Here is a 23072-nt window from a genome sequence, read left to right on the forward strand (position 1 = left end):
AACTTAAATGTTTTTAGTACATACTTTTTGCTTTATCGTGAGTGACCTTCCCTGTCAGTAGCAATATTGTTCTCCTTGAATTATGAATAAAAGTTTATTAAATTCTTCTCTGCTTGTTGCACATATGAGTAGTTTTTGCTAAAAATGATGAGATATACTTTTGCACTTTGGGATATGTGCTGAGATAAATTCTCCAGACCATAATTATGGGGTCAAACAGTATAAATAGTCTGCTAGGTCCTATGTGTCATTGCCAAAAGATAGTATGTGACCTAAGGCATTTGAAGGTACCTATTCTCCGCAGCTTGTTTCGAGTATTATTGGATAGAATAATTTCTAGTATTTGATGCCCTTATGGTAGTAATACAGTCTGTCATAATTGCTTTGATTTGTATTTCTTTCATCAGAGATAATGCTCAATATTTTTAATGAATAGGTTGTGTGCTTCTTCATGTCTAAGCTCTCTGTGTTCCTTAACTGCTTGTCTAAAGGAGTCTGGTTAATCAGCCTCATAGACTTGTATTAGCTTTGTACATTTTGATACGAAATAGTTCCCTGTTAATTCCCATATTTTAAAAAAATGGAACTTAATGTATTTTTTCCATGTTAGTTGAGTATCTAATTCACTAATATTGAAATTTGATATAAGGAATCTTGATTTAAGTAATCTGCTGCTTATTGTCTCATTAAACTTATTTAACTGACACATCTTCCTGTTGCTTCTCACATATGACTGTGTACTTCATTAAAGTATTTCATAAGGTCTTATAAGTTATGTACCTCATCCTCCATGAAGATAAAATTAATGAAATTAATTTCACATTCTACTTACCTGACCTGTAGTTGTTTCTAGATCTAAACAGTTGTACAGTTTTTTCAGGTTGTGTTTATGGATGCTGTCAACTCTTCCTAATTGCACTCATAATGGAAAGGACGCTATCACATATAATGTTGAAAGGATTTGTGTTTTATGTTGTATGCTGGGTTTTTTTTTCCTATTTATTGGCATTTTGGTGTGTCTGGATTTTTTTTTTTAGAAAGAAACTAAACATTTTTTCTGCTATCCCCTCTTTGTATATGCTTTCATTTTCCAGTCCTTAACCAAGATAGACTATTACCTTTCAAAATCTGAGCCTCAAGCGAAGCTCCTTATTGTCCTTTCTCTGTCGTCTTTGATCTTTTTTTTTTTTTTTTCCAGAAAAAATTGGTTTTGTCCACATACATGTTTGTCCATGATGTGGACAGATAATAATGGTTATGAAATGAGCACCAAATAAACACAGTTGAACTGAGAAATATCAGAAATTTTGGATTATTGTTATTTTGCTTTTAATTGTTTATCTTCCAACTACCAAATCTCTTCCTGCTCTTGTATTTCTTACTTAATTCATGGCTGCTTTGTTCCACCAGGCCCCTCAGTTAAAATCCTCAGAACCCTCTCGGATTTCATCCTTCCCTCATTCCCAAAATGAATTTTGTCATCACGTACTATAGATTGTACCTCTGTAGGTTTTCCTTCTTCTGTTTCCTCATGTTCAGCTCAGTTCTCTGTTGTCTCTCTCCTGGGCATTTTAACAGCTTCCTAAACTGTCTTGTTGCTGATCTCTTCTCTGCATTTAATCTTACCCAAGGCTTCTGTCCAGCCTTATTTTAAACCACTGCCCTGTTTAAAAGCAGCAAACAAGCATTTGTGCCGAGAAAGACAGTATAAGGCCCAGTCTTTATCCTCAAGGACTTTAAATATAGTGAAGGAGACGGACCTACACACCATGAGCTGTAATATAAAGTAGGATGTGATATAACTGCCACTGTAGGATGTAAACAGAGTTCACGGGAACACAGAGGAAGAGCAGATGAGTAACGCAGATAGGAGGTTGTACTCTTTCAGTCTACAAATGATGCTTTGAGCATTTAAGTGCCGGGTACATTTAAGTGCTAGATATGCAATACTGAGCAGATCAGACACGGGTCATTCTTTATTTGGATTGATGGTCTAATAGCAGAGACAATTAACTGGTAAGCACAGAATAATTACAAAATGACAAGTTGCATTAAATTGTAGGCAGAGGTCAGAGTACCATGAAAGAGTAACAGAAGCAGCCCAGATTTTGTGTGGAAGTTGTAAAACAGATAAAAGGGAACTTAGGTAGAGAAAATAGAGAAAACCATTCTAGGGAAGTGTCCGTATCTTTTGCTCTGCTGAGAAAATAGAAACCCACTGGTTTCTATTCATGAGTTCTTCCCCCCCACTACTACCATACTCGTAATGTTACTGTCTGAACCCCAGCCAGCTCCGTACGTCCCTGTCGCAGTGGAGAGGTGTCTTTTTTCTTGTCCAAGACTTCGCCATTCCTTCCTGTGCTGGATTTAGCATAAATGTGCTTTCTCAGTACCTTCCTCCTTCAGTAAAGCTTTCTCTTCTGTACCATCCACAGCTCCTTTCTACTGACTCCTTTCCCTCAGCCTTTATCCTCGTCTAAAGAGCTTTTTTTTTTTTTTCCAAGATCCTGTTTTCAGTTCTTTTGGATATATACCCAGAAGTGGAATTGCCAGATCATATAGTAGTCCTCTTTTTACTTTATTGAGGAACCTTCATACTGTTTACCGCAGCAGCAACACCATTTTATAGTCATACCAGCAGTGCACAAGAGGTCCAGTTTCTTCACATTCTCACCAACACTTGTCACTTTCATTTTTTTCGACAGTGGCCCCTCCTGACAGATAGGAGGTGGTATCTCACGGTGGTTTTGATTTCCCTTATGATTAGTGAGTCTGAGCATCTTATCATATACTTATTGGCTATTTGTATATATTCCTTGGAGAAATATCTATTCAAGTCCTTTGTCAATTTTTTAATCAGACAGTTTTTGTTGTTGTTGAGTCATAGGAGCTCTTTATATGTTCTGGATATAAACCCTTGTCTGATACATGGTTTGCAGATATTTTCCTCATTCCATAGGCTGCCCCCTCTAGGTGGCCTTTTAACAGCCCAGGACTGACTGTTGTTTCACAGCCTCAGCTTAAACTTTACTCTGGTAATGCACACCATCCCCTGTTTTCACCCTGATTCTTACTGATTCCTAATTGTGGGCTTAACTCTTGACCATTTTCTTTTCCCATGTGCTCTGAGCTGTCTTCACTGATAACCCTGATTTCCGTTTCTATGATCTCTTCTTCTTTCCTAATGTGTTAGTTAAGTGATGATATTAAGACACAGGTAAATATTTGGTAGAAGACCAGAAAAAGATCTCTTCAATAATCTTAAATGTAAAAGTATGAAGCAGAGGTTAAAATCAGTAGGTTTTTGTGTTAAAATTTTCAAATGTGAAAATACTTCTTCTAGAGGAGCATTGGCAGCAGGTAGCATGTTTTGAATCGATTCATTTGGTGAGTGTGTGGGATGACAGTTGTAGTTGTCCTAAGATACAGAATATGGCCCAAGGTCTTACTTACATCTCCTGTTGGCCTGCTAATCAAAGTAGGAACAGTGGCTTTATTGGAAAGTGTCACATGATTCCTTGTTGACTGAACCAATGAATTTCACACTGAGTAAAGTAGAGCTGATATAAGTGGTTGAATGTCCTGATTGGCCAAACATAATGTAGAGTTTATTTCCTAGCAAATAATGAAAGATCGGTGGATGAATGTTGGTCATGAAGAAGAAGAACTAAAGCCATATGCTGAGCCTGAACCAGATTTCAATGACACAAAGAGAATAGGTGAGTATTTAAATGAGAGGCGCTGTCCCTAGGCTAAAAGTCAGAGTCCTTCAGTCCAAATAGGGAGCAATTTTTATTTGAAAAATACTTGCATTATCTTTTCTTTCCCAGATATACACTACAATTACAAAATTCAAGTTCCTTATTTTGTTCTCATATATTATCTTCTAATTCAGTTGTTGTCAACAGTGATATAAAAATTAAAATAATGTAGACAAACCTCATTCTTTTCTTTCAGCAATCCCTAACAGGAGGAATGACTGAATTTAAGTATCAGCACTGATCAGACTATAAATACCAGCAAAACACAGCATGTGTCTTAACCAGAAATGTAGAGGCATGTGTGCTGAGTGAGAAGAGAGACACTCCACCTCCCGCTTTGTTCCCCACCCTCTCAGCGGGGTCCCTCCTCCCCTGCCCAGTCAGCGCTCTCCTTCCAACCTGTGCTCTTTGCTTGCTTCTCTTTTCGTCCCCAAAGCCGTCAGAAACTCACAGCTGAGTCATCTCAGCTGTGCTTCTCTCTGGCTTGAGGGCAGAGTGGCGAAGGAGGAGCGTTCTAGGGTGTTAGGAATCTGATCAGAAGAACTCTGGAATGCAGGCCTTCCAAAGAAGGATCAACCTGCCTTCAGATCAGAAAGTGGAACTTGTTAAGAGAGAAGAGAAACCACTCCATGAGTAGCTGAGGGTGTGTTGAAAGAGAGAGGTGTGTTGTGCATTTCGTGTGTGTCACGGACAGACAGAGCCTGTGTCTACCTGGACAGAGGAGCTCAGCTCAAGAATGTGCAAGGCAGTGGGGTAGGCCCATGAATGTATTAACTCATGATACAGGTAATTTCTGCATGAAAAACTGTGGATGGGTATACAGTGTCTGTGAATATACAGTGTATATTAATAATCCAGAAGTTTTTGTAATTAAAATTACACTTTAAAATTTCAGAATTTAGTTTGTATACTGAATGTTGACAGACTTGCCTATTTTTGTTGCTTTGTTTACTAAAATCCATTTTCAGAAAATTTGCATTTTTTTGTTTTTTATTTCTAGACATCATGATCACCATGGGTTTTGCACGAGATGAGATAAATGACGCCTTAATAAATCAGAAATACGATGAAGTCATGGCTACTTACATTCTTCTAGGTAGAAAACCACCTGAAGTAAGTTTTCACCTTTTCAGATTATTGTGAATTAATTATTGAGCTAAGTGACAGCTAATTATAGGTATAATATCAGTAAATACATTCTATATGATATCAAAAATAATATAAAGACCCAAACATTCTTATTTATTAGAATTCAAAATTCGAGATACTAAGAATTAAAAAAAATTTTTATTATTATTATTTTTTAATGGAGGTACTAGGGATTGAACCCAGGACCTCATGTGTGCTAAGCTCATGTTCTACCACTGAACTACATCGTCCCCTTCCACAAGATGCTGAGTTATGAACCGATCTTATTTCCAAATAGCAAAAGAGGTTCTGTTATGAAAGAACAGGCCTCGTGCCTTGCTTAGCTCTAAGAGGCGTCATTCACAGTCAGGTCTTTGATAATGGCATCCCCCAGACTTGAGCATCCAAATGCAACAGCCCTGCCAAAGGTAGTATGGTTATTCTAGTTGTGCAGAAAAGATAGTAACTGTGAAACAAAAGGAAGTGACAGCATTTAAAACAAAATATGGGAACCCAGGAAAAGGTTGTTTGCTGATATTCTGCCTTATAGAGTGTCAAGTGTTTTGATACTTTTAGTTGGGGATTCTCAAAGCCGTGTGCAGTCTGTAATAGGAGAGAGTCAGGAAGTCAGTGGTGATTGAACAATGAAAAGCAAATGATCCTTTAGGACAGCAGATATAAAGGTAGAAATTGAGAGTTAAGAACATCCCAGAGCATTGACAGTTGGTTGAAAATTAGACATCTGTGGGAGGCATTTTATAGAATCGGCTGAAATTATTTATAATTAGATAGTAACTGTTAGTGAAGCAGTACACTCAGCTGGCATTTACTGAACCTACTCTGTACCAGAAACTATGCTAAGTACTGTGAGTAGAAAGATTAGAAGGTCTGTAGTCTCAAGGAGCCCTCACTCTGGAGGGGAGAGAAGCCATCCACAGTGTGGTCTATGCTCTGATTAGGGGGATGTACAGGACACTCTGGGACATAGAAGAGGACAGGCGCCCACAGCAGGCCAAGACATGTAACAGGTAGAATTAACAGTATTTGATAACCTGTTGGAAATGAGGCATAAGAGACTCAAATTTCTAGCATAGGTGGCTGGTTTTGTAAGATGTATTTGCCAAGGTAGGAAAAGAGTGAATATCAGGGGGAAGATAGGAGGTTTGTTCAGTTTGGGGTGGTTGAATTTGAGATTCCTGTTGGATGGAGCCATTGAGTAGACATTTGAATATAAGATCTGGAGCTGAAGGGGAACAGCTGAATAGTATTAATAGATTTGAGAGTCGTCATCAGAGGGGTGCACAGTAATGTGCCAGGAACATAGGGACTTTCAGTGTATTAATTCATCTAGTCCTCTCAGCATCCCTGCCAGGTAGGTACTGTTATTATAGTGGGGAGAGGATCTTCAGTAGAGACACTAAGAGCTGGGAAAGTGGTGTCAAAAGAAGCCAAGCCAAGAGAATTTTAAGAAGTGAGAAATAGTACAAATGGTTATTTCTAAAGTCTTCCAACTGTTTCTACTTTGATTTCAAATTTCATTCCTAAGATCTTTAGTTTTTCTGTTAATTTAAATATAAAGGAAGCACTAATTTAGCAGGCACACAACTTAGCCCATGCATAAATTAAAATGAAGTTTGGATTGTATTATAAACTAACGAGACTACTGTTAAGTAGGAAGAGCCTGAACTTCAGAGCCAGGCTCGCTGGGTGTAAATCCCCACCCCAGCACAGCCACTCCTCAGCTCTGTGACTTAACTTAATTATGATGCAGTTATATGTACTTAAGTTATGCAATTTACTTATTCTCTCTTTGCCTCAGTGTCCTGTTCTATAAAATGAGGGTGATAATAGTAGCTACCTCTCAAGGTCATTGAGAGGACTTAAATGAATTAATACCTCTCCAGTCTTCAGAACAGTTGCAGGCACATTACTCGGTGCCCTGTGTTAGCTCTTATCTGTTAAAATGCTCATCATCAGTATGACTCCGCTCTTTGTCATTAGCGGCTTTACACACAGATTCGATTCCCCGTTGGAATGCCAGTGATTCAGTCCGAAGATTGCTGGCCGCAAACAACTGTTGTGTGACAGAGAGAGGGACAGGGTACCAGTCCCCAGTTTACCACGCTTAGTTCTAAGTTGATGCAAGTTGTTGAGCAGGGCCAAGAAATCAAATTTTGTTCTGTAAATGTGGTGGAGAAAGCAAATCAAAACAAAAAATGTGTGTGTCTGTGTGTGTATAAAGTTAAAATTTTAGACTTTCTCCACAATTTGAATCCCAGCTGGGCCTGAGTTTGAATCCCAGCTGGGCCTGAGTTTGAATCCCAGAGATGTCTCTTGAATCTCTTAGCTGCAGTTTTTTCCATCTATAAGGTGTAGGTTGGTAGATCACAGGTTTGTTGTAATGGTTAAAGAGAGTAACATATATATAGAGTTTAGCATGCATAGCACCTGGTATTTAATAATAACCATCTAATAATTGGTAGTTGTTACTTGGTGTTTTGACTAAGGACCCAAAGCCATTTGTACAAGGGAACAGAAGATGGCACCTACTTGTGGAAGGATGTTCTATCCAGTTCTCTCCCCTCCTGTTTGCCAACTTGCAGTTCTGTCTCCAAACTTTTTTTTTTTAAGTTCTGATTACTCCTTATATGACTTGGAATAAATTAGATAATCAAGAGTGCATATTGTTTCTATGAACTTTTTTGGTTTTAAACCAAAAGTTTTAAAAGTTTGGTGGTCTGTCTTCTTATAGTTTGAAGGTGGTGAATCATTGTCCAGTGGAAGCCTGTGTCAGCGGTCCCGGCCCAGCAGTGACTTGAACAACAGCACTCTGCAGTCCCCTGCTCACCTGAAGGTCCAGCGAAGCATCTCAGCCAATCAGAAGCAGCGGCGCTTTAGTGATCATGGTGGGGGAAACGTCCAAATAAGTGGAAAGACAGACCGGGTCTACCCAAACTTGGGTTTCTTTTAAGCACTGTACATTCACATCTTTATGTTCTTGTGTCACTGCCAATTATCACAGATTTATCTTCCTGAATAATAACTATAATCCTATTTTTAGGGGCTGACCTAATTTTTCTAATCAGTTCAATCTTACTTCAGCGTATAAAATATGCAAATAAAGATATTTCAAATACAGTTTTTGTTGGTGAGAAGAAAATATGTCAGTTGTTTTTCATCTACTAATGTTTGTTTTCACATTACAGCCGGTCCATCCATTCCGCCTGCCGTATCATACACCAAAAGGCCTCAGGCCAACAGCGTGGAGAGTGAGCAGAAAGAGGAGTGGGACAAAGATGTGGTGCGTAAACTCGGGAGCACGACGGTTGGATCAAAAAGCGAGATGACCGCAAGCCCCCTGGTGGGGCCGGAAAGGAAGAAGTCTTCAACCATTCCAAGTGTGAGTCAACATTCAGCTGTAGTGCAATACGCTGTAGTTATCTGTTGTCAGAATTTTTTTTAAGTGCTTTAAGCTTTATCTTTTCAGTTTCAAAATTTTAAAGTGAATCATGCATTTAAAGAACATGCAAAAAAAAAAAAAAATGGGGGGCCAAGCTTCTCATAAGTGCAGTTTAAGAACAGAAAATATGAATTCTTAAAATAACATTTAACCTTACCACCAAATGATACATTAAACATTCCTGCCTCATTTTGCATGTTTGTAATATGTACCTAATATTACATTATATTAGTGCATTTAATTTTGTTTACAAGTAAACTTGAGTGAAGGCAGACTACAGTAATAATTTATAAAGTTAGCTCACATTATTCACTTAGAACAGCTAACTGTAGAAATGACATAATGGGAGCTAGAAGACAGATAGAGACATCCCCCTTAAGGCAGCAGGAAAGAGTAAAGCGAAAATATAAAAGAAAACCAAGGTATACAAAGGGGAGACACAGAATTGGTGACATTTAGGGAATAGGAGTTTAGAAAGGAAAAGGGGCAAAATGAAGGCAAGGAAATATTTGAAGAAATAATAACAGTAAAAGACTGACATCAGATTTCTCAGCAGTAATATGAATGCAGGAAGATAAATGGATAAAAATATGTATTTTTTAACGTATCAAAAGAAAAGCCCATTGAACCCAGAATTTTATTTCCAACCAAGTTGTCATTGAAATGTCAAGGTGTGACAAACATACTCTTCTGAATAGAGTGTCTGAGTCATGATACAGGGACCCATTTGAAAACACTGTCCTGCTTGAGGACGTATTCTTATAGGAAGAGACATAAATCTAGAATTTTGCTGTGAGGTATATGGAAGTTGAAAACAATCAACTAACTTAGTAAAGTATGTATGTGGTAACATATACAAAAAAAAGAAAAAAGTAATGAAAATTTAGAACCAAAATTCTGGACAATATCCAGGAAGTGAGGATTGGGATAGAAATTAAAGGAAAAAGTGTATGCCTTGGAAGGGAAGATAGAAATTTAAGAAATCAGTACGGTCGGCCCCTCCTTTCGATCCGCAGCTAGTTGAATCTGTGGGCATGGGACCCGCAGACACTGAGGGCCAACTGTACTCGGTCATTTTATATAAGAGACTTGAGCGTCCACAGAAGCAGGCGCTCCTGCAACCAATGCCCAGTGGATCCCAAGGGACCGCTGTAGTGGTAGGCAAACATGAGTTCAGGACATGATGGTGTTTAGTGTGGGGGTATCTCTCGTGCATAGCACCCCTCAAGCTTCCTGAACCACTCCTGGCCTTCTCCCCATCACCAGCTTACAAAGATGTGAATAAAACCCAGCTTTTCTGTTGCTTCCAAACAACTGCTCGCTGCTGCTGTAGGACAATAAACTGAGAAACAGTGAGGGCCTTGCTGGGCTTCGCCCTTCATTCTTGCAAGAGAGAGGTGGGAGGTGGAGCTTGTTAATATTAGATTCTGATAAATTAAAATTCTACCACGTATTCTTTCAGAGTTATTTGCAGCTTAAATTCATTTGTTTGACTTTCCACAACTGCAGCTAGAATTTTTTTTTTCCTTCTTAAAGAACAATGTGTATCCTGGGGGTAGCATGGCAAGAAGGAATACGTATGTCTGTGAGAGGACCACAGATCGATACACAGCATTGCAGAATGGAAAAGACAGCAGGTAAAACGTCAGAGTGCCTTTGTCGTGGCTTCGCGTTAGTGCTCTTGGTAAAACTCCCGTAGCTGAGTGGGTCAAGAGAGGAAGCGCAAAATGGCTAGTTCGATTGCAGCAACCATTCTTACTAAGGCATCTCTGTGCCAGAAGGGAACGATAGGAAAATATTTAGAGGAAGCAGGAGGTAAGTCTCTTAACCTGCAATTGTCTGAGTAAAATCTGATAGTAACTAATTCCCTCTAGCAAAAAGCCTATTGTACTGCCCTAATCTGATCTTCATAATTTGAATCTGACTCTTATATATACCTGCTGCTTCCTTTTTACCTTCTTCCTTCCCGCCACCCCCCGCAATTCAGGTCATCGTTATATCTAAATAATGAGGGCTTTTCCATGGAAGGTGGTGATAAATTCACCCTGTACACTTTAACAAGAATGTTGGTTTGTCAGTCACTAATAATGCCACTAATGTTGATTTAAGTGTTTCAGTCATAAAAGGTATCAGTCAATTCAGACTTTGAAAAAACCGAGGTCTTAAATTTTAATAAACTATAGTTTTTCTTCTGTTTTACATTTCCACGGTCTTCTCAACTGTTTCATGTCAAGCCTCACGGAGATGTCGGCGAGTAGCATATCCTCTGCAGGCCCTGCCGTGATTTCTGCCGTCCCGTCAGCGCGGCCGCGCCACCAGAAGTCCATGTCTGCTTCTGGTCACCCTATTAAAGTTACACTGCCCACCATTAAAGACAGCGCCGAAGCTTACAGGCCCGGGTAACGTGCTGGCTGCATTTCATTTTGTTTGTTGCTAAGAGTTTAAAAAAAAATACAGCACTGTATAAAAACACATGATAGCCATCACATTATGAGTTGTTATGAAAAGATTCAGTGTCTGCGGCAGAGGTAAAGCTGAATTATTACATAAGCTCACTGCATCCCCCAGCTGTTTTCGGGAAGGTTGCTTATAACTTAAATCATCTTCTGGGGGAATTTTCTTTGTGGATTCTCCATTAAATCCATCTGTAAAGTGAAGGGTTGTTGCCTAATTTATCATTTAGGTAACTGAGGTTTTATGATTTAAAAACAAACCAAAAAACCCCCCACGAAACTGGAGGTGGAAACCTGGGTCATCTTCCTGGCTCCAGCATCACTTAGTCTTAATGAAACTGTATTTTTAGTTTTCCTACCAGTGACACGGATGGTCTCGAAGAGCCCTTTCTGGTATAAAGTTAAATGACTATTTTTCTGGTATTTCTGTATGTTAAGACTTCTCAAATTCAGGAACATGTTTGATAGTTAGATTTGTTGATTATATGGGTGTTACAGCATTCACTGTCACTGAAGCCTAGATAAAGGCTTTTTGATAATAAAATTCATATTCCACATTACTGAATGGCTTAAGAAAATAGTAAAAAAGAAAAAATTGTATGCAGGGCCCCTTGCCAGGCATTGCTGATATTGAAGAGTATTAGCTTTGTATCCCCGTTTCAGGGATTTCTTAATCTCTAGTAATTACATTTTTATAGAGGCATCTAGTTTGAACCTGAAATTGTATCCCTCTGCAAGCACCACATCTCTACTGTCCCGACAGAACACGGTCGACTAAAAGTAGCCGTAGCTGTTCATTTCCTTCTGGATTTTAGCCAGAGGGAAAGCTTTCTCTGTCCTGATTCTGAAGAGCACGTTTCCACGTGTCCCAACAGCACAACCCAGCGCGTGCCGGCTGCGTCCCCGTCCGCGCACAGCATCAGCGCCGCCACCCCGGACCGCACGCGCTTCCCGCGGGGCAGCTCCAGCCGCAGCACCTTCCACGGCGAGCAGCTCCGGGAGCGCCGCAGCGCCGCCTACAACGGGCCGCCCGCCTCCCCTTCCCACGAGCCGGGCGCCTTTGCGCACGCCCGGAGGGGCACGTCCACCGGCATAATCAGCAAAATAACGTCCAAGTTCGTTCGCAGGTCAGTACCAGTGTACTGCGGCGTTCCGTTTCCTCTAGGAATTATGACGGATATTTGTTTTTTGTTTTTGTTGTTTTCTTTAATCTGTGCAGTGATTTTCCAGAATGGTTTTATGAGATTTCAGTAGAGCTGATCTTTTACAAAAGATTGAAGGAAAAAAAATCAAGGAAGACGTAAAGCCTTTTCCCTTAAGAAAGAGACAGGGGGAAAAAATGAACAAAATGAGAATCTAAAAATTCTATAAAAATAGGGCGGAAAAAACAAAACCTGACATCAAAAATGTGTGTTTTAACAAAGAGTATCCCCTGCTTGAAAGCCTGGAGTTAGAAAGAGGAATTGAATATGACTTTCCATTTCTCCTTCGGATAACATTTCTTAAGAATACTTTAAATTGCTCACTAATGATAGTTTACCTTTTATTCTTCCTTGTAAAAAGCCTATTACTGGAGTCACAGAGATTCTGTAATTTAACATCCCAAAATCTTAACATCAAAATATGGTAACCACAAAATGAATACAAGTATAGTAATGTAATCCAGTACAACAGTGAAATTGTACTCTTTTTGAGGACCTACTGTGTGCGGGGCCCTCTACCAGGAGCTCTTGATATAGCGGTGAGATGGCACAGCCCCCTTCTGGCAACAGCTTATTGTCTTGCAGCATTCCACATAGTTAGCATTTTCCTCACTTGGCTTCTGGTTTTCCTCCTCCCTCTCAGGCTGCCCGCCCCTTCTCAGGCTCCTCTGCTGGTTCTTTTAGGTCCCCTTGCCCTTCCTCTGACCTCTAAATATCAGACGGCCCCAAGACACATTCTCTTCTCTGGTTATCCTCACTCTCGGTGACCTCATTCAGGCCCAGGACATTAAATTCCATCTTACATTAATGACCCCGATATGCATCTTTAGCCCGGGTCTCTCCTCTGGAGGACAGGCTCATGTATCCAGTTGTCTGCCGAGCCTCTCCGCTTGGATGTGTTACAATAAACTCCAACAGAACCTTCCAAAATTCAGCTCCCAGCTCTCTTTCCCGAACCTGTCCCTCCTCATTCTTTGCCATTTTCAGTAACAGCAGCACTGTCCTTCTGGTTGTTGGAACTGGGAGCCTTGATTATCCGTGAGCCCTGCTTTCTTCTTACCACACATCAGTTCCCCCAGTGGTTGTGCTGGCTCCGCCTTGACGTTATTTCCAGGATTTAACTGCTTCCAGCTTTCCTACCACTGCTTTCCCAGCCTGAACGACTTGCATCTTCCAGCCCCCTCTCAGGTCTCCTTGCTTCTGCCCTTGTCCTCCTGTTCTGTCCCAACGATATAAGTCCTCAGCTTGCTTTTCATCTTCCTCAGAGGACACCTCAGAACCATCACAGTGACCCCATGGTCTGGCCACCCCTTCCTGCTCTGACGTCGTCTTCTCCGACCCTCCCTCTTGCTTGTTCCCCACCAGCCACACAGGCCCTCCTGTCCTCAAGCTCACTGCGCACACCTGGTGAGGGTTTCCTATGCTCGTCCTGCCTGGAACCCTCCTCCCCTGAGACCTGCACGCTGGCTTCTCCACCTCCTCCAGGTCTCTGCTCAAGCGTCACTCCCTCAGCGAGGCCTTCCTCATCCCCCTGTTGAAAATCACAGCCTGTTCCTCCCAACACTCCCTTTTCCTGCTTTATTTTTCTCCTTAGCACTGAATACCACCTGAAATAATGTATTCGCTTTACTTATTTGTTCATCGTCTCTCTCTCCCAAGGGGAAGGTGTGCTCCGCTCCGTGAGAGCAGGGGGTTGTCGCTGGCTTGTCTGCTCGCTTTGTCTTGTGTTGAATCTTCTGCCGAACAGTGAGTGCCACGTCTGACATGTAGTATGGCATCCAGTAAACATTCATCGATTGGGTGGATGAATAGTGTGGAAGACAATTTAAAAAGTAGGCAAGGTTATAGTACATTCTGATCAGTGCCATGAAGGAAGCAGGTCCTGAAATAGAGAAGAAGCTGCGGGAAAAGAGTGTTTAGAGGCAGCCTCTGAGGGGAGCTAGCATGGAAGCTTCTAAAGTTCCACCGGGCCCTTATTAAATTTTGAGCAGTGTCATTTAGTAAAGGGCTTTTTTGGGCAGAGGGAAAAGAAGGGAGGGGAGAGGTTGTTTGCTATTCTTTCTCAGAAATTAGGTAGGGTTTTTTAACGCTTTGATTTTTAACATATTTTAATTAATTCTGGATTTGGTTAGAGAAGAGAAGCAATTCTCAGTTCTGCTCCGAGGTCATCTGTCACCATGTGAACAGCTTTGGCTCTGCAGATCTGTCTGTGTTCACGGTAGCCCTTTGTAGCTTGAAGAGGGGCCATCGGATACACCCCAGAGGACTTCATGCAGGAGGACAAGCCGGCGTTGGTTTCAGTACCAGGAAGGAACCTGCTGAGTTCCTTAGCAGCTGGCAGGCTGCAATGCAGCTGAACTTTCTGCACATGCAGCGTGTTGAACTTGGGGGAGGCTTGGAGGCTTGGAGATACCCCGGAGAACCTCTCAGTGCCTTGTTAGTTAATCTTCTCAGCTCAGCTCTCAGATTATCATCCTTCCCACTTGCCTCATCTTAAGTCCATCGTGGGCTCAAGGCCAACCTTTCCCTCTGTTCCCTTTGCCCTCCTCACTTCACTCTACCTGAAGCCTGAAGAAATGGGGCCGCACTCTGACCACCCGCTGTGGGGCCCACACCCAACTGGGGTGTGTGCCAGGCAGGCCTGGCCCTGAGCGCAATTCGGGGGCCAGGACACCTCGCAGGCTCTGGGACTAACAAAGTCATTGTACCACTAAAGGCTTAAAAAGATGGAAAAATGGGATTTTTAGGGGGAAAAGTAAAGGAATTTGGGTTAGTAAGCCTTAAGAAAAAGATGGAGAATAGTTCTATTATTCATGAATTTGAAAACCATTATCACAGAGAAGCCATTGAGTAGTTCTGCTTGGGCCGTCAGAAAGCTGGATGCCCAAAGGACCATGTGAGAGAGTTGCTTTCTGGTCTTAGGAAAGAACTTTGTAATCAGGAAAGTGATTTACACTAGAGTCATCTATCAGGGGAGGGTGTAGATGTGCTATTTCAAATGTCTTTTAAATAGCATTTAGAATGATTTGCTTTGGATCTGTTCTGTATATCTACCGTATGAACTGGAGATCATATCAAACCTCATGATTTTTTAATCATATTTCTTATATAGGGAATAACCTGATTCGTTCAGCTGAGTATGTGTAATATATTTGGCTTGTTTTTAAGTTTTGAGCAGTGGAGAGCCATGCTGCTCTGCAGCCAGCTGCGTGTTCCACATCCCCCTGTGGCTACTTGGAGCTGACTTACTAGACTGTGAAATCATTGCCAAATAGCAGAAATTCTTGCAGGCAGTTTCCTAGTGGCATCCAGGAAGGCTGTGGAACAGGGTATGGGAAAGGATGTGGCGAATCAGTTGCTTTCAATAGTTACAGCAGGGGAAGTGGGGTCCAAGGGGTGTTTCATTCCTGACGCTGACAGTTCGGCTGTGGTCTGCTAGCAGTGATTCAAAGGCAAAGTATAAATAGTACAGAAAAGTCCGGTGAGACATGTCCCTTCCTGCTAAAGGAATCAACATCATTATCTTTCTTACCCAGTTGATAGGCTGCCCTTCAGCATGTTCAGTACATCCACATGTAACTTGAAATATGCATTTCCCTTTGAGCCTGCTCAGAAAATGTTTTATTTATTTCAGTGTGCTATAATAAAAATAGGTTTGTATAGATGGCGTTGAATTTCTATTATACTTCCCAATGAAAATGTCAGTTATTAAAGACAGAAATTTAAGAAACCTCATTTGAATGTGAAAATACACCTTATTATCCTTTTTAATTCAGATAGGAAAATGTTTTTTACACAATATGTTTGTCAAAAGGAAGCCCTGTGGTTAAAGACCTTGAAAAACATGTATTTTTAACCACCAGTTGTTTTATTAATGTGGGAGGTGAGGACGGTGGCACTGATTTTTTTCCCTGTTGCACTCATTTTACATAAATAATATAAATGTTTCTGGACTAGTTAAAACATTAAGAAAATGTTAACTTAAGGGTTCAAGTTGATATTTTTCCTAGCTGTTTAATAGTGTTTTGCTATCACAAGCCATCTCTTAACATATTTAAACTGGTTTGTATCTTGATACTCCTATGTAGATACTTAATTACCTTTGAAAATGACAAATAATGAAAATTTTGGTAGACTTAAAAATATTAATGACATTCAACAAAAGAACAATTAGTAGAGTTTTCCTGATTTTATTTCACAGGTGGATATCCAGGTAAGATCAATGCTTCTGTTTAAGGTTGAATTCATGTTTCTAGACTCACCTGCTTGGAAAGGCTTTGGTTTGCTGTAATATTTTTTTTTATCATGTGCATGACTCATTAGCATAACATCTGAAGTAAATTACTTGTATATTAAAAAATCAGTATTTATTTTTGGAAATACTTATATATGTGTTGAGCTTCATTTCTAACTACAAGGTTAATTTATATTTTTCTAAATTGAGCGACTACTAGAATTATGTTTAATAACCAATAAGAAGTTGATTCTTGCTGTTGATAATTATTAAATAGTTTTAACTTTAGATTGAACTAAACTAAATCAAAAGATAAATTATGACTTTAAAAATGTGGCTGGGAATTGGAAGATCCCATTAAAAAAAAAAATCCTAAACTCTCACCTAGCATCTCCTCTATGGCAATACCCAGTAGACGCTCAATAAATGATAGTTAAGTGTTGGTTATGGTGAAAAACAGTAAGAAATAGTATTAGACTGACAAGTAACAGAAATCTGTCATGCTAGAAGTTTGCTCAACAAGTTAATTTTAAAATCATTTTAGATGTAGGTTTTCTTGATATATTTTTCACTTTTATCATTAAATCTCAACCTTCACTTTGTTTTGAGGGATCCAAGTGAAGGCGAAGCCAGTGGCAGAGCCGACACCCCAAGGTGAGGAGCCACTATCAATACTTGGCTGCTAGGTCCCTGTGTATGAAGACGGCCTCTTGAAATTCTTACAGCACTTAATAAACATGCCTAGAACTAATAACTAGATAGTATGTGTATTCAACATTTTTATATTGGTATGGGTTTTCCTAATGTTGCCGAGCATTTATTAAGTTTAAGTTAATCAACTTTTGTGTTTTCTAAACATTATTTTGAATTGTGTGCTTTATAGCCTTTCTGTCCTACAAAACATATCTTAGCAGAAGAATTAGTAGATTAAAATATACTGATCCTTTTCTCACTAAAATGATGTAAATAAAATTAGACTTAGTCGAATAACCCAGAACATGGAGGAATCCAAAGATACAGGAAGATCTGATATTAGTAATGTATCTTAGGTGGCTCTTCAGTGGCCGACCACATTTTAAAACTCTCACCTCACCATATTTTATGGGTTTTTTGGCATTAATGCTGGCTGTGTGCTCGTTTTAGCAGTGGGTCTCCAACTTGAGCACAGTCAGAACCAGGTGATTGATAAAACAGGTGGCTGGGCCCCTCACCCCAGGGTTTGTGATCGGGGGGTGGGTGGCACTGATGCCTCTGGGCTGGGGCCACGTTAATGACATGTTAGTACTTGTGTTCGTATTTATAAATGGGAAATTTAAGAATTGAAGGCATTCAGTTATCTTGAATGTACATCAGCATTAAGAGTCCAATATAAATCTCAGAACCTTGACAAGCAGTTCCTCGGCAAGGCAGAGGCCTGCCTTCATTTCAGGCATTAAATTTGACCAGCTGAACACAAGCCTCCATGTATTTTCTCCTTTTTAAAATTATTTGAAGTGTAAAACACAGGGCGCTGGGGAAAAACTTTATTGAGCATTCCTGTGTAGTCTTTTGTACAGACCGTGCCAGGTATGTGTGTAGTCATAACAGCTGAAATATTTTCTTCATTGAATGAGGCATCTGAGTCACCGTAGTAGGGAGCCAAAGAGAGGCAGGACAGATATTTTAACTCTTCTGCCTGTTAAATAAACGTGTAGGACTTTGTTTTAGCCCCTCCCTCACCTGGGCATCACTCTTGAGCCCCCTTCTTGCATCTCATCCTATCTTTCTACTCGATTTTCCTCTGAGACATTTAATAGTGTGTAATGTCCCAAGTGGCTGATGATGGTGTGATTAATCTGCATGCACTTTATCTTTTCAGTGTGACTAAATGTCTCTTTTGTTTGGTCATTGTTTTGTTTTCTTTTTTTGCTTTTGAACAAACTTACTGAGTACCTACTGTCTGTAAGGTATGGGCTGGTCATTTAATCCTCATAACAGCCAAGTGAAGAGTATCCGTTTTACAGATGAAGGAGCAGTAAGGAGCATCAGTGGGACCGAACCAGTTAGTGAGGGTCTGTCACTTCAGAGAGATGCGTGGGCTTGATGGGGAACAGCACGGGCTTCGAGCCAGACCGTGTGGGTCTGAGCTGTGTTGTACCACCTACCTAGCTGTGTAACTTTAAGGAGGTTACTCTAACGCTCGTGCCCCTGTTTCCTCCTTCTGACTGCCTCCCAGGGTTGTTGTGAGGGGCAGATGAGTGAGTGATACAGGTCAGGCACCTAGACCCGCTCCTGGTACCTAGTAGGAATCCATCAGTGTTACTGCTGTCAGCATTTCCAGGCTCTTTTACAGTTAGTGTTCCCAGTGGTGATGCCCCTGAGAGACGTGTAGAAAAATATCTTGGTATGTGCCTGTTGTCTTAAGGTTACTGGGCTTCCTTGGTGGAATGAAAGAAAAACTAGACTTGGAATGAAACACCTAATTTCTGGTCTTCACTTTTCAACTCATTAGCTTGATTACCTCAGAGAAGCAATTTAAATTCCCTAGTCAACAGTTCTGTTTTTAAAGGAGTGTTCCATCAAAGGGTCTTTGGGTGCCTTCCTACCCTAGCAGCTAATTCCATAGCCCCCACTGTCCGTGTGGTCCTGGTGAATGACTCTGGTCAGATCTGCACTCCCAGAGGCCTGTGATGCTGTGGCCCAGATTCAGGGAGCTGAAAGAGAACGATAGAGGAGACACTGAGATAAAGCGTCTCCATACTTATTTAATAGTCTTTGGAAATTTATTTTCTCTGCTTACTCCTTTCCTGATTTTCTAAGCTTGCGTGGTTGGCAGAACTTTATCAGCTCAGATATCTAGGAATGAGAAGGAAAACATGCATAAATGTATACATAAAGATTTATATATACATATAACTGTATACATGAATATACGTTATATGATAATATTGATATGAAATATTTATATAGTAGAATACAAACTTTCAAATGTATCATTTCTTCAAATCACATATAAGTGAGCTAGATTAACAAGTTAAAATTGCAGCATCTATGTTTGGATAATTACTCAACAAATTTAATGATAGGGCCTTCTGAATCATAAATAATTTATGAATTTTACCTTTCTTTGATTATTTGAAGTAGGTTTTCTGGTTCTGTATTATTTACGGCAGACCTACAATAAGGAAAATACAATAAGCTTGACTCACTTAACAGATATGTGTTAATCACCTACTATTTGCCCAGCACAGTTCTAGATGCGTGAGACATACCTGAACAAAACAGAACTCCTTGTCCTCCTGGAATTTACAATCTAGTGGTGGAGACAGATAATAAATAATAAACATAAGTAAATGAATTAAATAGTACAAAAGAATATGAGCACTCTAGAAGGGGAAATAGAGCAAGGTAAGGAGGTTGGCCCTGCCAGGGTAGGAGTTGGGGGTGCAGTAGGGTGGTAAGGGTAGATCACAAGGAGAAAGTGAGCAGAAATTTGAAAGAAGTCATGCAGCTATCTGAGGGAAAAGCATTCATGGCAGAGGGAACAGCCTCTGTTAAAGCTTTAAAGCAAAAACATACCCTGTATGCTCAAAGAATAGTCTGGAAGTCAATGTGCCTTGATGGGAGTAAGCAAGGAGGGAAATAATAGGAGGTAAGAGTTGGAGTGTCTGTCATGTGGAGTCTTGTAGACTGTTTTAAGGATGTCTTTAGGAAAGTGCTGAAATCATTAGAAGAACTGAGGTCTGCACCCCTATGTGTGGTATGACCTGGTGGCTTTACTCCGTTGTAGCACAGTGTTATTCCTCAACATTATCAGGTGTAAATAATCTGTAGCCCTTACTGCTATCCCTGTCCCCAGTCCTCCTCCTACCCAAAAAGAGTAGAGAAAAGGAAATTTTTCTTTATATTTCAAAAATGTGCATTGATAAGCAGAATGCTAGTAGTCTCCATTTTGTATAAATATACAGAAATTGGAGGATCTGCATTTGCAAACTTAAACAGAGTATGGAGAAAAAAAGTATTTAGTTCTTCACTTTCAGAACCAAATTTAATTCCCACAAACAAGCACATTTAATATGCTATTTTAAATCAAAGATATTAATAAGAGTCAAAACAGATGGTGTCCTGGGGCCTGATTTTTGTAACAGCAAGATGATGTAAATCCTTGTCTCTATTTGAGGGTAGTCTGCAAATTGGGTAGTTTTATTAGCACTGAACTATGACCACTTAGATTTTACATGTGTTTTGATTTCTTTGCTGAATGGAATTTTTGTTTCCATTTTCCCCCTTGCCCTCTTCTTCCAGAAGTACAACAGGGGAACCAAAAGAAAGAGACAAGGAGGAAGGTAAAGATTCCAAGCCCCGTTCTTTGCGGTTCACGTGGAGTATGAAGACCACTAGTTCAATGGACCCCAATGACATGATGAGAGAAATCCGGAAAGTGTTAGATGCAAATAACTGTGATTATGAACAGAAGGAGAGGTTTCTGCTTTTCTGTGTCCATGGAGATGCCAGGCAGGATAGCCTCGTGCAGTGGGAGATGGAAGTCTGCAAGTTGCCACGGCTGTCACTCAATGGGGTCCGCTTCAAGCGAATATCTGGGACATCTATTGCCTTTAAGAACATTGCATCTAAAATAGCAAATGAGCTTAAGCTGTAAAGAAACTCAAATTTGCAGGATCAGGGAAGATACATCCGTACATGAGGTACAGTTTTTGAATGTACTGGTAATGCCTAATGTGATTGGCCTGTGAATCTCCCCATGTAGAAATTGGCCTTTATTGCAATAAGGTTATACATAGTTATGAACTGTAAAATTAAAGTCAGTATGAACTATAATAAATATCTGTAGCTAAAAAAGTAGGTTCACATGTACAGGTAAGTATATTGTGTATTTCTGTTCATTTTCTGTTTATAGAGTTGTATAATAAAACAGATGATTGCTTAAAAACTTGTATAGTTGTCTAGATTTCTGCACGTAAATGTACGTTTGATGCTTTGAGTTGAAAATGTTCTTTCTGTTATTTACATTCTGGTGGGTTTTAAAATTCTTACCTCCATCATGCAATTTTGAAAATTGTGTCCAGAATTACAAGTGCGCAGAAAGAGTCTTTACAATTGTAGCATGGACTTTTAAAGATTATTTTTAAACCATATTTAAATTTAAACCAGAAGCTGATAAATAGATCAGCTTTATTATCTACAGAATTATTCCTGCTTATCTCTGCGCTCATCCTTGTTATCAGACAAGGTTTAGTTGAAAAGATGCAAAATGTTTACAGTGTTGGCACTTAGAGTTTTTAAAATAAAGTACATGAAAATAATAATAGCTTTGCCTTGAGCTACCTAAGAAGTACTGGGGAAGAAGAAGTTAAACCTCCATCAGATTTCTTTTGAATGTTGAAGTATTTTCTGGCCCACTGCTAATTGTAGCAGCAAAATGAAAAAGAATCAAAACTTCGTCTGCTATTATAACGTAAACTGTCACTTAGGTTTGCTGCCTTCCAAATCCCACGGCGTTAATTGCGGAAATACAGTAATACTGGGACTGTTTCATAGCACAGACTCACCTTGACAGTGTTGGTCAATGCATCAGCTAGGAAGTAATGCCTCCTCAGGAATCAACTGGCACTGGGAATGTTTGCCTCATGTTCCTCCAGCCTCTTCATCCCCCCCCGACCGAGTAATACCTGTAAGTGCTTAGGAGACTTCTGAGCAGAACATACTATTTATAGCAGTGTATTATTGATTTGCGCTTATGTGGTCATTCAGTTTGTTTCCCTGTAACCTGTTTGTTTTTAATATTTTGCCAGATTTCTTGTATTTATTCCACATCGTTAATGCCAACAATGTGCAGCGTTGTAATCGGGCATTTGCCCACTTTCCTTTCCTAATTAGTGACGTATGTGATGTAAAAACCACTAGTAAAGGTATGTTTTCATACTTGTTATTTTATACTGAATTAGCCTTGGAGGTTGACTGTGCAATGTTATTTAATGTTGTAATTGCTGTAATATCAACATATGGGCCCCATCTGCACACTCCTGAGAAATAGAAAGTGTATTCAAACTTTATCAGTTTCCAGAGAAATAAAGCTGTGATGAATACTGTAATTCTAGCCTACAGTGGAAAGCTCTAAGTGGAGGTGACGTGCCATCCCATGGTGGCTCCCAGACTAGGGTGATCTGTGCTGTACTGTGACGTAGCTTTCTTCTGTAACAGTTCTGTTCTAAAATGAAGTGTATTTTTGCCTTAGCAAAGGATGGTGTTTGGGGAAGGAAAAAAAAAAACAACTATGTAGCCCCTTTTTAACCTAGTGTTCATTCAAAAAAAAATCGATGCAAATCTTTATTCACTTTCACTGGTGCACACTGAAATTTTACTTGAACAGTTCTCATAATAAAGCACTTGTCTTTTGCTCTTTGTCAGAATGTGAATTACCTGTTTTCTAGTGCCGAAGTATTCTGTACGGGGTGTTTATTTTGTGTGTTCTAAAGCTAGTTGGCAGGGTGTGAAGCTACATAGACTTTGAAGATGTCATTATGACAAGAAAAATTTAACCTTTCTTATTGGAATTCCTATCAGTTGAAACACTTTTTAAAAAATAGCTGTGTCTTTTCCAAGGTAGAAACTGACGTTTTTTTGACATCTTCTCACTCTGGTTAACTCTTCTGTGTTTGTGGCAAGGAATTTTACTTAAATATTTTTTATGAACTAAAAATGAAACCTTGATATTCACTTTAGATTTCCCCACTTTATATGACAACATAACTTTTTTTTGAAGATTCAGAGGAATTTTACACTATGTTTGCATAAATAAATACCAGTTTATGTTCACTGGCTATTGTGATAGGA

The 23072-nt window shown here is 39.8% G+C and overlaps 1 protein-coding gene and 1 long non-coding RNA gene across 3 annotated transcripts in view; one reads left to right on the forward strand and one right to left on the reverse strand.

The window, feature by feature from the left end:
• Nucleotides 1–22640, forward strand: part of MARK1 (microtubule affinity regulating kinase 1) — a 97284-nt gene extending 74644 nt beyond the window's left edge. Inside the window, exons 10-18 of one of the 2 annotated variants that reach the window (XM_074351639.1) lie at nt 3620–3719; nt 4762–4874; nt 7642–7795; nt 8096–8289; nt 9886–9986; nt 10584–10748; nt 11678–11929; nt 16848–16892; nt 20523–22640. In XM_074351639.1, coding sequence (XP_074207740.1) covers nt 3620–3719; nt 4762–4874; nt 7642–7795; nt 8096–8289; nt 9886–9986; nt 10584–10748; nt 11678–11929; nt 16848–16892; nt 20523–20877 — 1479 coding nt within the window. In that variant the 3' untranslated portion in view covers nt 20878–22640. The remainder of the gene's footprint in view (nt 1–3619; nt 3720–4761; nt 4875–7641; nt 7796–8095; nt 8290–9885; nt 9987–10583; nt 10749–11677; nt 11930–16847; nt 16893–20522) is intronic. The other variant, XM_074351638.1, reaches the window with a different exon arrangement.
• Nucleotides 18821–19690, reverse strand: LOC123613997 (uncharacterized). Its single transcript, XR_006721452.2, has 3 exons — nt 19490–19690; nt 19339–19392; nt 18821–19073 (listed from the first exon to the last, which is right to left on the reverse strand). It is a non-coding gene; the product is annotated as an uncharacterized LOC123613997 (long non-coding RNA).
• Nucleotides 22641–23072: the final 432 nt, after the last annotated feature.

The sequence above is a fragment of the Camelus bactrianus genome, chromosome 23 (genome assembly GCF_048773025.1).
Source record: "Camelus bactrianus isolate YW-2024 breed Bactrian camel chromosome 23, ASM4877302v1, whole genome shotgun sequence".
Taxonomy (NCBI): domain Eukaryota; kingdom Metazoa; phylum Chordata; class Mammalia; order Artiodactyla; family Camelidae; genus Camelus; species Camelus bactrianus.